The following is a 15,357-nucleotide window of genomic DNA, read 5'->3' as shown; positions in this document are numbered from 1 at the left end:
TCTTGGATGGAACATTAGCAACAGAGGATGCCAATGGAAAACTTGGCACAGGACTTACAAAAGCTACAGTTTTTGTAGATTTCTGTTTCTTGCTTAGAACTGGACAGTCTGCAATAAGATGACCTGGTCTCTTACAATAAAACAAGCCCTTTCTGAAATTGAACCATCATTAGTTATCTTCTTGACAGATGAGGCGGCAAGGGGCACAGACCTTACAAACCGAGACCTATTGGGCTTACTCTGACCCTGAAACTCAGCCTGTTTGTCACCAAAATTTACCTTGTGGGTCAAAACAAACTCATCTGCCAAGATTGAAGCTTGTTCTAAAGTCACTGCCTTCTGCTCATTCAAATAAACAGATACAACCTCAGGCAGACAGTTTTTAAATTCAAGCAAAATGAGTTGTCTAAGATGTTCCTTACTTTCCACCTTCTGAGATGTACACCACCGATCAAACAGATTCTCCTTCTGTTTTGCAAACTCAACATAAGTGTGGTGAGCAAATTTGGTACAACTACGGAAGCGTTGGCGGTAAGCTTCAGGAACAAGCTCATATGCCTTCAATATAGCTGCTTTAACCTCATCATAATTAGTACTCTTTTCAAGGCTTAGAGCAGAATAAGCTTCCTGAGCTTTACCCACCAAAACACTTTGTAAGAGCAAAGTCCACACAGTTTTAGGCCACTTTGATGTGGTTGCCACACGCTCGAAATGAGAAAAATATCGCTCAACATCTTTTTCAGAAAAGGGAGGCACTAACCTAATATGGCTTCCTACATCAAATGGGGAAACATCACCTCTAGGAGTTTCACAGGCAGCTTTTAACTCCAACTCTTTAAGAAACCGATCATGCTCAAGATACATTTGTTTCTCTCTAAATTGTCTCTCTTTCTCCTTAGCTTCTAGCTGTTTCTCCTGTAATGCTAGCTCCTTGAGCCTAAGCTCAATTGCAGCATCAGACAAAGGAGCAATCATGGATTGTGCAAAAACCTCCTTAACTTTCAAGACACCATTATCAATCAAAACACTTCTAATAATTTCCTTCACACTATCCTTCAGTCGCTTCTCACTACTTGTGATGGGAATATCATAATGAGAGGCCAACTGCAAGAGTTTTTGTGAAAAACTCAAGTAACTCTGAATTAAGGTTCATTAAGGAAATCTTCTATAGAAGCCATTACTAAACTCAACTCTAACTACAGTAAAATGCAGCCAACACAATAGGTCCACAATAGCACACAGCTACAAAATTAACAATAAGCAGCAAAAATGCTCTCTCAAACAAAGCTTTTAAAGCTTTAAACACAGAAGTAGAACTAGAAATCCCAGCAAACTACAAACATAGAAAATTACTCACCTCAGACAAGAAAACACTTCAATGCAACTTGTCAGTAATCACAAATACCTAAATACTGGGCATTAGTCTACACTAAAGTCCACAAAGGAACTTACACACAAAAGCTGCTAACACACTAAAGTTAGGATCATGGACCAAAAAAAAAAAACCCAAAAGTGCCTCAAAATGCTTAACTCACCTAACTTAATTACCCTTTCAGTCCCTTACAAATAAACAAAATAAAGTGAGCATGGTTGTTGAGCCCAAACATAAAACACATGAGAGACACCCGGATACCTGCCTATAATTTTCTAACTCCTATCTATCTTCTGAGGTGTACCGGGCACGAGGCGACTTTAAAAGCAAAAACTCAACAACTGTAGGCCATATAATCAATGGTCACACAGTTGTGAACTGCTTACCCCCGACAGAGAACAAGTCTCCACCCACAATAACCTCGAAAATAAAAAAGGAAAAACAACAAAAGAGTGAACCGATGGAAGGATTGAATCTTCAACCCAGCTGGAACTCTCACCCTACCTAACCGAGAAACTCATGCACATTAAATAAAGATACTCAAACAACCATACTCACCAACAGCTCTCAATCAAAAGGGGAAAAATATACAATTTCAAAGTATCAAAAGAAAAAAACAAATGGTTTTTACCAACAAAATTGGACGAGCCCCCATTATGTTACAACCCTGGCTCTAGGGAAGCAACATAAAGGACACAGAGACCAAAATCTACCAATTAAAGATAAGATTTATTAAATTATAAAAGAAAAAGGGGACTGTTGAATAGGCAGTGTTGACTGCAAAACCAGAGAGAGAGAGAGAGAGAGAGAGTGAGAGCTGGTGTCCTGGATTTAAAATGGCTTCCTTCAGGTGTCATCAATTAACCAATTGGTCACAAGTGGGTTACCAGGCAACTGTAACGAATAACAGGTTAGGACTGGCAATACAAGACACTAGAGGAAAAACAAACAGGACATAACATGCTGCGATGGCGGCCACATAGACCTTCAAGGTGGAGGGTGACAGCCTCCACTTCAAGCCATCTTGAAGGAAGGAAAGCACAGAGCTGACCGGGCATTTCTGGGGGTCTTCCTGGTGGGAAGAACACCACTCACCGAACAGGCTCCACTTACCGAACAGGCTCCACTTCAGGGCATAAGCACGCCTCATCGAGGGGGCTCTAGCTGAAGTGATAGTGTCAACTAGTCCTCTGCGTCCCGTCCAGAGACCACACGTGGAGGTTCCAGAGGTCGGTACGTGGGTGCCATATGGTGCCCCGTCCCTGAGAAAGCAGGTCCTTCCTCAAGGGAATCTGCCAGGGAGGGGCTATGGTGAGGAGCATCGGCTCTGGGAACCAGGTCCGGTTGGGCCAGTAAGGTGCAACTAGCAAAACCAGCTCCTCGTCCTCCCTGACCTTGCACAGAGTCTGTGCGAGAAGGCTCACTCGGGGAAACGTGTATTTGCGTAGGCCCCGGGGTCAGCTGTGTGCCAGTTCACCCATGCTGAGGGTCCCCTGGGTCAGTGAGTAAAAAAACGAATCGGCTCCAAATCAGACCCGGGAGCGTAAGCTGTCGTGAGAGTGTGTCGGCTGCGCCTGTCCAGCGGCAGAATAAGCCTTAGCAGCCAAAGCTGCTGTCATCTTACCTGCCTGGAGGAGGCAGAAGAACGGTTCCTGGCAGTGAAAGGTGCCTTCCACATTTTCTAAACCTCCTCATGCACCTACGGGAAGAATGGCACATGGCTGTGAACCACGTACTGCACCAAGGAACCAACTGTCAAACCACAAGCGTTCGGTACACAGTGGAGGGTTCCACTCGAGCCCAAATCCCACGGTGTCCTGGGCATGAATCCGACTCCGCCTGAATGACCACCACAGAGGGCGGAAGCTCGGCGTCATCATCCTCTCCAGAGGACAAAAGCCCACTTTCCGATGCAGCGATTGACAATTCAATTCAGTTCAATTCAATTCACATTTATTTGTATAGCGCCTTTCACGATACACATCATTTCAAAGCAGCTTTACAGAGAATGCATGTTAACATTACAATTTAAAGAATGCAGTTAGCAAATAATGTAATAATTTAGGCAATTAATTTACAATCACTGTTAGCATCAGATCCTCATCCGGAGTGCCGAAAGAGATGTGAGGTGCCTCGTGAGGGGCCAGCAACACAAACATGGACATGCCCTCCTAGTGAGGGCACGTACCATCCACGAGCGCAGACTCAGCATGCTGTTTGCCCAGGTATGTGAGACAGCGATCATAGCCGTCAGATGAGGTCAGGAAATGACCGCATCCAGAAACACACGAGTGAAAAGGCATCTTGAAAAAGATGCTGAACACCCATGCTGCTCTTTAGGGGCTGCTCTGACAGCTGAAACGCTCAGGGATGAGATGCTGCGCTGCCTGTGTCAGTACCTTCACACCAGCCGAGAATCCCCACGAGCTTTGAGGCAGAAAGCAATGAAAATTGCTGTTAAGGAGAACTCCAAATAGCAATTAAAATAGCTGTTTTTGCTTTCTCTTGAAGAAATGTGCACTTCTGGTGTAGGTGAATGCATAAAAGCGATCAGTTGTGACCGTTGGGATCCGAAGTAAAAGTATGAATGAATGTGAGTATGCCAGTCATATTTACTCCCAGATGTGCCAGGTGTAGGGCTGTGAATCTTTGGGTAGAAAGCGAATCGATTTGATTCATGATTCATAGGTGTTCGATTCGATTCAAGAATGATTTTTGAAAATTCAGAATGATTCGATTAGAAACAATTCACATTAAAATTCGATGCGATTCGATTAATTCGATTCTGCATTTTTATATGCATTCATAGGGTTATGGAAATGTGTCTTAGTCAGGGGGCAAATTACACAGCGGACTTCAAAAGGTCAGAGAGTGAGGCAAAAAAAAATCTTGTCCATTGTTAATGTTGGTTCATGCTAGTTATAATGATGCTACATAATTTTATTTTAATATCCTAAAAATTGGCATTTGTAGAAATGTATATAAGCCAAAATTTTAAAAGGCTTTAAAAGTATTGTTAGTTCATGTTAACTATAGTGTAGGATAGTGTTAATGGCTACACAACCTTATTAAAGTGTTACAGGTACATTGAACATACTAATGCTTACATGGAGAGACTACCCAACTTGCCCTTTCCCAACTAATCCTAAACTAACTTTTCTTCATGGAATAGTTATAAAAGCCCTCTTTGTTCTCTTTATACTGATCATTTTCCTTATGATGATTCTGAAAGATAACGCACTGGGTTTCTACTGTTGCTATAGTAACGAATGCAACTTTAATGTGCATCTGATTGATAGATAAACTGCACACTCTTATTTCAGTGTTGTTAATGTTGTAGTTATTTCAGCAGTTTCCTTCACACATTCAGTTTAACAACATTAAGTTAAATTTCATTTGTCATTCATTGGAACAGTGTGTATGCATTTAGACACTTACATTATGTGTTTGGTCCCTCCATCCAATAAATGCGCGCCCTTGAATAAGCTGGGTTTTACTTCCAACTGCTCAGGTAATGTCAATGGTATGACCCACTTCTGTAAAACGTATGTATTTTATCTTATAGAAAATAACGGTGACGTGGGCTTCTCAATGAGAGCTACGGATGGAGCGCGAGCGCAATCCAGTGAAAGGCGGTAAAGAGTGCAGCACGTGTCTGTGAAGGAGAGCTGTGAGGGCACGAATGACGCCGCACAACGTCTCCCATCAATTCGCACATGTAGTAATTTAATGTTTATATATTTTAAAACACTGAATCTCTATAGAATCGCGATTAATCCGATTCTTAGCATTTTACATTGATTATTGGCCGAAATTAATGATTCACGATTCAAAAAACATGTTTCAAGAATGATGCATATGCATCGTCAGGATTTGTAATCGATGCATCGAGAAAACGAGTGAATCGTTACACCCCTAGCCAGGTGGATGAGGCTCGACATGTAAATCTCACTGGCCAATTCCCATTGGCTCGTTTTGTACCACTTGGAGGTGATTGGGCTCCCAGGCGAGATCCCATTACATCAGTATTGACATAACGTTGAACGTGACTGACTGCATGGGAAACCTACCTTCCTGCATTCCAGTAAATCCATTTGACAGAAAAACTGTGCAAGTATTTTTAGCTTTGAGGTAGATTTCATTGCTGCAGTTCTTACAGATTCAGTCAAAATACTGGGCCCTCATTTATCAACAGTGCGTAGAAAAGGTTCTATATTTTGTCCAACAAATGAAATTTAGAATGTGCCTAAGTACAAGAAAATCCGCATTTATCAAACGTGCGCACGCAGTTCTTACGCACATGAGTAAGCAATCATTGTTGATAAATCCCACATGTGCGTAAGTACCATGCTCGTTCATGTTCACGGTCATTAGCATTCGGAAACGCCTCCAATGAACCATATATGGTGACAACACTTCCCTTTACATATCACGTGATTGTGTTTTTTCCTCACCGCAATAATGGCAAAGAGAGCTCTTGCCAAGCAGATCAGCATGATCTTGGAAAACACGCTCTCTGTGGAGCGCATTGTTTGCAAAGTAAAATAAAGTTTACTTAATTTTTCTTTTGCAAGTTTTTGCACACAGACTATTTAAGTAAATTTCAAATATGGATTTAAGTTACTCTACTTAGCTAAGATAAGTAAAATTATAAGTAATTTTTTATTTAGTTGAAAATTCTTTTGCAATACATTTTACACACACAAAATAACGCTCAATGAACCCATGCTAATAATGTGTATGCTTTACTTAGAAACATCAAAGCAAGTAATATTACAGCTATTGTGTAGACACCATATCTACATATTGGAAGTAATGCTACACTTGAACACAGAGACCTCAATACTTGGTACACAACAAACAGTGACGGTAACATTCGATGGAACATTTTTGAGTGTGATTGTGGCATTTTGAGTAGAAAATGAACTCCAAATGTCACAAAATGGCAAGTTACTAAACCTAACCACAAAAGCAATGATAAAACAGTGTAAAAATAGCTGGAAAACAGCGAAAAATTGACCTCATTAATTATTCAAGGCCCAGTGCATGATGGGAACACCAGTATCAGAAAAGTTGAGTAGTTTTACTTAATTTTATAATGTTGATATTTACACTTTAATTTCTACAAGCTTAAATTGAGTACTACTAAATAACTTACATTTGTTTTTGTTTTTCTGTAGTATTTACTTCACCATATATATATTTTTTTTTTACAGTGTAGGGTTTGACACCAATAACGCATTGTGTGTAAAACTAGACAATTGATAAATTGAGTGTTTTATAATTAAAGGAAACACAGAACATGTGGATTACTTAATGCATACTGTCACACTCTTAAATGATTTTTGTGTGTAGTGTCACTATTCTACCACTAGATTATCTGCGTAAGCATGCTCAGAGGTGTGCTTATATTTACACACATTTCTACGTACAAGTACAAGTTGGTGAATCCCACACTTTGTGTGAAACTGTTCTTACGCACTCACTACGCACAAATCTGTCCGTACGCACCATTGATAAATGAGGGCCCAGGTCTTTTTTTAGTGAAAATATCTTTTGCGTAGGATCTAGAGGTTAATCAGTCTTCTATTTATTTTTCCTTTATCTGACAGTCAGACATCATAGAGCGTCGCTGTGTTCACGCCAATAGCTTGAGTGGAACCAAACCTGAAATCTCAAATACATACTCAAACAATCTACAGACATTAATCAAAGAAATGCTCAGCTGTGACCATCATGACAGACCTTCAGTTGATGAGATTTTAGCAAAACCATTCCTGAAAGATGCAGTGAATAAAAATAAAGGAATTCCAGATGTTCTGCAACAAAGCTTGATGAAATCCATCAGGACCTTTGATGAGGCCTACAACAAACACTTTAAAAACTTTGAGACCTCAGTTAAGGAGTGGGAAACAACAACAGATTCACTAGAGTCAATACATTATAAAGCCACAGCAGGCAGTCTGACAGGAGCAGTGATCGGAGCAGCCGGAGGAATCACTGCATTGGTTGGTGCAATTCTCTCACCATTCACATTTGGAATATCTCTGATTGTAGCAGGTGTTGGTATTGGTGTTGGAGTAGCAGGTGGTGCAACAGGTGCTGCGTCCAACATTACCAATTCAGTAAAACAAAAATCACTCCGTAAGAGTTTTGAAAAAATTCAGCAGGACTACAAAACTGCAAGTGAACCAATTCTCAATTCACTGAAAACACTGAGAAAATTACTGAGAAAAATTACAAAGTTCAATGATTTTGTCCCTAACTCAAATTTTGATCATGCTCAAACAGCATGGAGAATAGGCAGAACCACAGTAGCCTGCATCACAGAATTCATTACTCTTGGAATGTTGGCAAGTTTCGGCAGAATTGCTGTCCAGGCTGCTGGTGTTGGACGAGCAGTGGCAGCAGCGTCAGGTGTGTTGAGTTCAGTCTTAGTCATTGCTGACGTCGCCTTCATAGTCAAAGATTCCAGAGAGATTCACCAGATGAATCAGCAGTGGAGAACAGATGATCCAGAAAACGTCACATCCCCTGTACTCAAGGCCATTGCTCAGATGAGGAAAGCACACAAAGAGCTTTGCAACGTCTTGAAAGTAATTAAAGAATCAAGAGAGGAACTAAAAAAGAACTGGCCAAATGTGGCAGAGATTTAGAGAGTTTAAACATATACACTTAATACTCAACCAAAATCCTACTGATTTATGTGATTTTAAGTGAAGAAAAAGTTTTTTACAGAAAATTATTTAAATGTGTTACATAGAGTCAAACAATAGAAAGATGCATGATGTATGAAGTCACACTTTTGCAGTCATTCTATTTTGTAAGCTGTGCTATTATCTACAGTAGTCAACATTTGAAGTGGATCAAAAAAGTTGGTAACACTTTACAATAACAGTACATGAATAACCATGAACTAATACCTGAATTAATAGTTACTTCAACATGAACTCAAGATTAGTTAAGATATGAACTAATCATGAACTAATGAAGAGTGATCCTTAACTATGACAGGAGTCATAAGGATTCATGCATGAAAACAGCAGCCTTAACTACGCGTTAATACATGTTTGATAATTAATGCATTAATTAAAATTTAGGGTAAACGAAATAAATCAGCCTCCATAAGAAGGAATAATAAATATTTGGACTTTGAAATAAATTTAAACAATTTATTATTGTCAGAATTTAAACAACTGACATCAGCAGCTTCATTATAAACATCACTGAAAGGCACATGATTAGTTTGTCATTTTCACTGATCCTCCTTATCAAACATATAAAATACTAAATACACTAATAATTTATCTTAAAAGGTCTTAATATGTTTTGTGATATTCTTTCCTACCAAACTAAACTACTGTGACTTACAACAGTTCCTGAGGAATCGGTTCCCAAAAAAATAACCAAACAGGAAACATGAACTAAGGTCAGGGAACGTTTGCTGGATTCAGATTCAGAAGTTCACTCTCCATCCAGACGCAGGCCGTGATCATATACTGTACCTCCATTCTCTGACTTTCTGAAAAGTCACACAACATCACTTAACTGGGCTGAGTACTTATATAGTTGTGTTAGTACAAGTGTATTTGATAGTAAGTTAATAATAAATCACAAGTTGAATTTGGTAAGTAGTTAACAGTGAATTAATTACGATGTGCCCCCTCAAGTAAAGTTATGACATAAGTATGTATTAACAAACCATTAGTTGATGTTAGTATATGGTTAGTTAATAATGAATTAATTATGATTGTGCCCCCTCAAGTAAAGTCATGACATAATGCACATATCACACATCATTAACTAATATATGAATAAACACTATAGAGTGCCATCCTTATTCCTTTACACCCCGGTATAAAAAAACTCAAATAAACAGTATTTGTATTTTATTTTTATTTATATAATTAAACATATATGGACCATAAACATACCTGTAAAGACACACATAAGGCACATTTACATGTAAAATCGCGCGCATGCACAAGCTAATGCTAATCAAAGCATATACATTTAAACGTAAAAATAAAACAGAAAAAATAAAAATTAAAAAATAAAAATACAAATACAGTTAATAACTGCACATAACCTCCTGAAAATCCCAATAAAACATACATATAAATATGTCTGTAATTATTAATTCGGCTTACCAAAGCAGTCAACATTTATTAGTTTAAAATGCCAGCAACACAACAAACGCCAAGAGAACACCTAAAGTGCGCCACTAATGAGTGTCCCGCCAGAAACAAACCCTACATACTTTAGTTCCGGGAATAAACTATGACTGTTTAGCTATGACTAAATGTAAATGAACTATAAACATCAGAAAACGGTTTAGATCAAATTAAATTTATTAGTGGTAGTTAGTCTATTTTCCACATTTGATTAGACAGATCTATGTAATTAATGGCTAAATAATCATGTGCCATTGCAATTATTTGTCACAAAGCTGCAGATGGCAGATTATGATATTACAGTGTAAATTATGACAGTATTAAATCACGTTTAATTCAAATTCAGAGTACTTCTTGTTTACTCTTATGGAGGCTGATTTATTTAGTTTACCCCTAAATGTTAATTAATGCATTAATTATCAAACATGTATTAACGCGTAGTTAAGGCTTCTGTTTTCATGCATGAATCCTTATGACTCCTGTCGTAGTTAAGGATCACTCTTCATTAGTTCATATCTTAACTAATCTTGAGTTCATGTTGAAGTAACTATTAATTCAGGTATTAGTTCATGATTATTCATGTACTGTTATTGTAAAGTGTTACCAAGAAGTTAATCAAAGTTGTCCTAAGAAGGTTTTAGGACAACTTTGAGGAAGTTTTTTGATCCACTTCAAATGTTGACTACTATATTATACATAAGACAATGGGTCTGATTTACTAATAATTGCATGGATTAATTCTATTTATGTATAAAGGAGAACTCCTCACAAAAAAAGTCTGTGCATACATACATGATTTTGTTTTAATGTTAATTTTGTATTTCTAAATGAGTGACAGCACACCTGAGATAAGTAAGTTGCATGAGGACCCCAAAATCATCTCCATATACAGGCTTTCCTTTTACCCTCAGCAAACATACAATAACATTAATTCTGAACCACAATAAACACCTTCTAATACAGACACAGTGTACAGTGAAACTAATGTTTGAGACCCAATGTTTTCTATAGCCAGGTTTCCATCCAAGGATTTATTTATTTTTTTTGCCAAAAAAGGTTTAGCACTTTAAAATGTTTAGCGATAAAACTGACAGAAATGCCTCAAATGTCGACAATCTTTTCCCGTATATTTTTAGTGCATAAAATCTATATAGATAGTTCAAATGTCATGAAAATGAGTTTGGAAACACTTTTTTGAGAAAAGGGGCTTTAACGCAAACAAAAGTGGTGTCACATGACAGAATTAGCCTACATAGGTTACAGCTTCCGCAAGTTTGAGTGTTGGTCCCGTTAAAGCGCTGTTTCTCCGTAGTAAGGATGAGGAAAATACTGTCTTGAAAATCTCTGCAGCTCGACAAAAATAAGCGGGGTCTGTTAAATTAAGGAAAACTGTTGGAGTTTTCAATGCTAGCAAAAAGAAAGGTAAAATAAAATACAGAACTTCTGTATCTGAATAAATAAAAGTGCTGTCATAAAACCGTGAGTCTGTTTCAATTTAATGATCGGAAACCGTTCTAGGCTACATGACAAAAATCACAAACATGACACTTCTGGGATGCAAATTTGCAATATAGGCAAAATTATGTTTGGAAAAGGGTCAATGGCAGATTTTTTTAGCGATATAACAAAACTTACGCAACAATGCATTTTTTTAGGGATGGTGTCATTACACACTGCATTTTATTGGTAAAAGGCCAACTGGATGGAAACAACAAATTTTGCAAATATATTTTTGTGCATATTTGATTTGTCTATAACAAAACAGTGCAAAAACCTGGATGGAAACTTGGCTTATAACACAGTTTGTTTATGGTTTATTTGTATGGATTACTGTTAGTTTAAGCATTTGTTTTTTGTGTGTTTAATGATTTGTGGGTAAATGTATGAACATCAAAATATATAAATCAAAAATGTTTGAATCAAAATAATTCCAAGAGAAATATTCTTGTTTTCTGATACAAACTACAGATGACAATATTCCTCTTTCAGATTAATGTATAAATACAATGATTTCTGTTACTGTATTACTTGACTGTATTCTTAATTGTTCTTTAATTAATCCTGACACAGAGCATGATTTACAAATAATGAGACACATTTTGTTTGTTTCACTATATCAGATATATGCATCTTTAATAAACATGAAGCAAACCACAAAAGGAGTATGTTGTTTTTGCAAACTAATGAATTAATGAACTGATGTAAAAACTGAGTAGTAACCTACACCAACTGAAGGGAAACATGGGAAACCTTGGTCACAAAGTGTTTGGTGATGATCCAAGATCTGTGCATAAAATTCCTCAACTTTCCCTCTGTGTTTGGTCCCTTAATGAAGACAAGCAACAGGAACAACTGATTTACTAAATGGAGTGAAAAAGTAAACCCCAATGTCTACTATTAATGAATTGTATAAAAATTTAAAGCTGCAATCACAGTTGAAAGGGCCCTTGCACCCAGTGGCCTTAGGAATACAGCATTGTCTTGCATGTATGTGGGTAAATATAGGAGAAAATTGGCAATCATTTTGATGTGCCACACTTCCTGCTGCCAGCAGGTGCCGCTTTGACTTCAACTGAATATTGCCATGTAGATGTCATCAGGTCAGGACTCTTATCAAACATGAAGTTTGGAGCAGATCGGATATTGTATGCCTGAGTTAAAACAACTTCCTGTTTCATGGCCAGTATGTATAAAACTTATCAGAAATGCTATTAAGTATAGTCTTAAGCTTTGACTTAACTGTCAAAAAATAAAAAGTAGGACTTTTCTAAGAGTAGGAGACTTTTAAAAAGAAGCTATAAATAATATAATTCATAAACTTTTATATAAAAGCTATATTATAAAAGCAACTTTCAACAAAGTGTAAGACTGATTCTAAAGTGCTGCTAAGGCGATACTTAAGTGATGTAAACTAAGGACTACAATGATGGCAACTCAAAATGGCCGCCCTCAGCCTCTGAATCAGCCAATAGTGAACCTGCAAGGGTGAAGTTACTGCAGCATGACATCCGTCATCTAATGTCTTTATAATAATATCATTAATAAAGACACAAACTTTAATATTTAAATTTATTTTAAAAAGTTGCTTTTCATTGTGCAAAATCTTCACATTAATATTGATGGTGTTGAATCCTTTTCTATTGATATATGTGTCCTCATTTACAGTTAGAGCAATGATGTGAACACGAGTTTCATCAATGATTCCAACAACTCCAGGGAAGCCCAGGGAAGCAATCCTCATAAAAGTGGCTTGCTTTTGCCGCATAGTTTGACGAACAGTTGGAAAGTCAATGAACTGCCATAGAGTAGTGGCCAAAAGTGATGTTTGGCCTAGGAAACATATTCACCCTTTATTCAAATATTATTAAAACTGTCTTAAAGATTTTGTAAGCATATTGTGTTGTGCTTGGAGTCGATTGTTTTATTTGTGATAACTCAATAAAACATGGCAAATTGTGCTGACATAATTTTAGGCCAGCCTGTCATACAAAGAAATTATGAACACATGAAAAATGAGAGCGGACCAATGAAATATATATAACTGATTATGCTGTAGTCAATGTGTGCTTTCTTTGATATTTATATTTTTATGTTTTAAGCAGATTTGTTGGATAATAATAATAATAATAAAAATCATTTCTGGCCACTACTGTATGTTTGGTGTGGTCAGTGCTACAATAGTGCTTTAAAAGAGCCTGCTTACTATGAACTGAAGGGCACAAGTCATCATCGGTCACCAAAAATGTAAGTATTCCTTTCATTTCTGCAGCTGGAACATTGATTTGAAGTTTTTAAATTTCTTTCTAGGTCAGTTACAAAAAGAATACCTTGACGATCAAGCTTTTATTGTTTTATCAACTCCCTGTCATCTTTTAACTCCAGTACATTAGATCTTCATTGGAAAGCTCCCTGCTGGCATCCTAACTGGTTAGGAGACCTCTCCAGCAATTTTGAATAATTTAGGAGCCGAGACCTAGGGTGCTTCTCATTTCTTATTTGTGCATCCTTGTTTCCTCTCCTCGCGTCTCAGCTCCACCCCCATAGGATGCGAGGGGACGGTGCAAGGAAAGGAAATGAGGATTGAATGTTCTTGATCCCTCAAGCGTCACTTCAAAGTGTCATCAGCTGCGCTTGAGGGATCGAGGGGAAAAAAAATCATAAATAATTTAATGTTTGACTTTTCAGTCTGAGTTAAATGTCTTTTTTTCTGTAAAAGAAAAAAAAACCTAATAATTATGCACACCTGAATATAAGGCATTTTTCATTTCCAGCCTTCATGAGCTTTTATAAACATACACTAAAAATAAATAAATAAATTACTGGTGTGCATCTTGAGACACAACCATGGCTCTGACATATTTTCAGTGTGTAGTACTCCTGGAAATTAGCAAGAAAATTAAGAGAAGAATGCTGATGTGATGGCTTCTCGTCTCTGCATTTACTACGAATGAATCAATAAAAGTATATGCATTTTACAACCGTACAAAAGCACATTACATGGTCAACACATGTATGACTTTTGCATAGTAATGACTGAATATAAACATAAACAACTTTAAACATTTTCCATATTCAGCATTTACAATTGCCAAAGTGACATTCTAATTGATAATATATATATATATATATATATATATATATATATATATATATATATATATATATATATGTCACGATCACCATCTGTTCCTGTTACAATCCTGTCAGTTCCCGGACTACATTTCCCATCATCCCCCCTGTCAATCACATGCACTCACTCCACCAATCACCTGTTGCCACATACAGCCATGCACACTCCACACTAATCACCACACCCAGCTGATACGCATTACCTGGACTATAAAGGACTCATACACACACCACCTCACCACGAAGTCTTGATTCCTAGTGACAATTCTGAGCGTTTCCTTGTTTCCTGTCTGCCTGTGTCTGATCTTGCCTGTTCCTGTTTATTGACCCGTTGCTGCCTGTCCTGACCCTGTGAATGATATCCGCCTGCCTCGATCTACTGCCTGTACCCTGACTACGATTCTGCCTAGCCCTTGCTGTTCCTGTTTGCCCCTGTTCGACCCAGCCTGTACTACTATGCTCACTGTAAATAAAAGCTTGCAAATGGATCTCTGCCTGAGTCCGGCTTCGTTACAATATATATATATATATATATATATATATATATATATATATATATATATATATAACATTTTCACTAGTATTTAACCTTTACCTAAATACTAACATAAAATTATGTAAAAATACATTGCATTTTATCACCATACATGTTATTACATTTACAGGTTCTTATTTTGACAATGTAGATTTGAACAACTGGACTTATTCGGTTAAACGAATAACATTCCCATTTTAAAACAGCAGTGTAAACTTTTGCAATTGGACTTACAACAGATTTGAAGCATCAAGCTTATTTTAAGACAGCAGTTTAGACCTGAGTGACCGGACTCTGTTTGACAGCTTTGAAGCATCCAGCTCCAGGAGAAGTTTCTGAATTACCTCAAAGGTATACTTTAGACGCCTGGGATAATGCAGATTCAATGCATAGGTCAAACCAAGAAGGACACAGCAAGCCCTGGGAACACCTGTGAGAACTTTCACGCCCTCGATAACAATTCCAGTGTTCTGAAGCTCCTATCCTGGTCACAATTACTGTTCATTCACAAGCTGTTCAATTCCTGTCTGTTCTTTCATCATCCTGCAACCATGAACATCAGCGAGACCCAAAATCTAAGTGTTCATTTTGACAGCAGATTTTAATTTAGTTTTAATCATAGTCTTTTGTCTTAGTCATATTTTAGT

The 15,357-nt window shown here is 37.4% G+C and overlaps 1 protein-coding gene across 1 annotated transcript in view; it reads left to right on the top strand.

The window, feature by feature from the left end:
• LOC125254787 (MAP3K epsilon protein kinase 2-like) overlaps nt 1–8,233 on the top strand; it is a 79,520-nt gene extending 71,287 nt beyond the window's left edge. The window contains exon 11 of the mRNA XM_048169610.1: nt 6,985–8,233. Within this exon, the coding sequence (XP_048025567.1) occupies nt 6,985–8,028 (1,044 nt within the window). The 3' untranslated portion in view covers nt 8,029–8,233. The remainder of the gene's footprint in view (nt 1–6,984) is intronic.
• The last annotated feature ends 7,124 nt before the right edge of the window (nt 8,234–15,357 follow it).

The sequence above is a fragment of the Megalobrama amblycephala genome, linkage group LG19 (genome assembly GCF_018812025.1).
Source record: "Megalobrama amblycephala isolate DHTTF-2021 linkage group LG19, ASM1881202v1, whole genome shotgun sequence".
NCBI classification, from domain to species: Eukaryota; Metazoa; Chordata; class Actinopteri; order Cypriniformes; family Xenocyprididae; genus Megalobrama; species Megalobrama amblycephala.
This window is presented reverse-complemented; position numbering and strand designations above follow the sequence as displayed.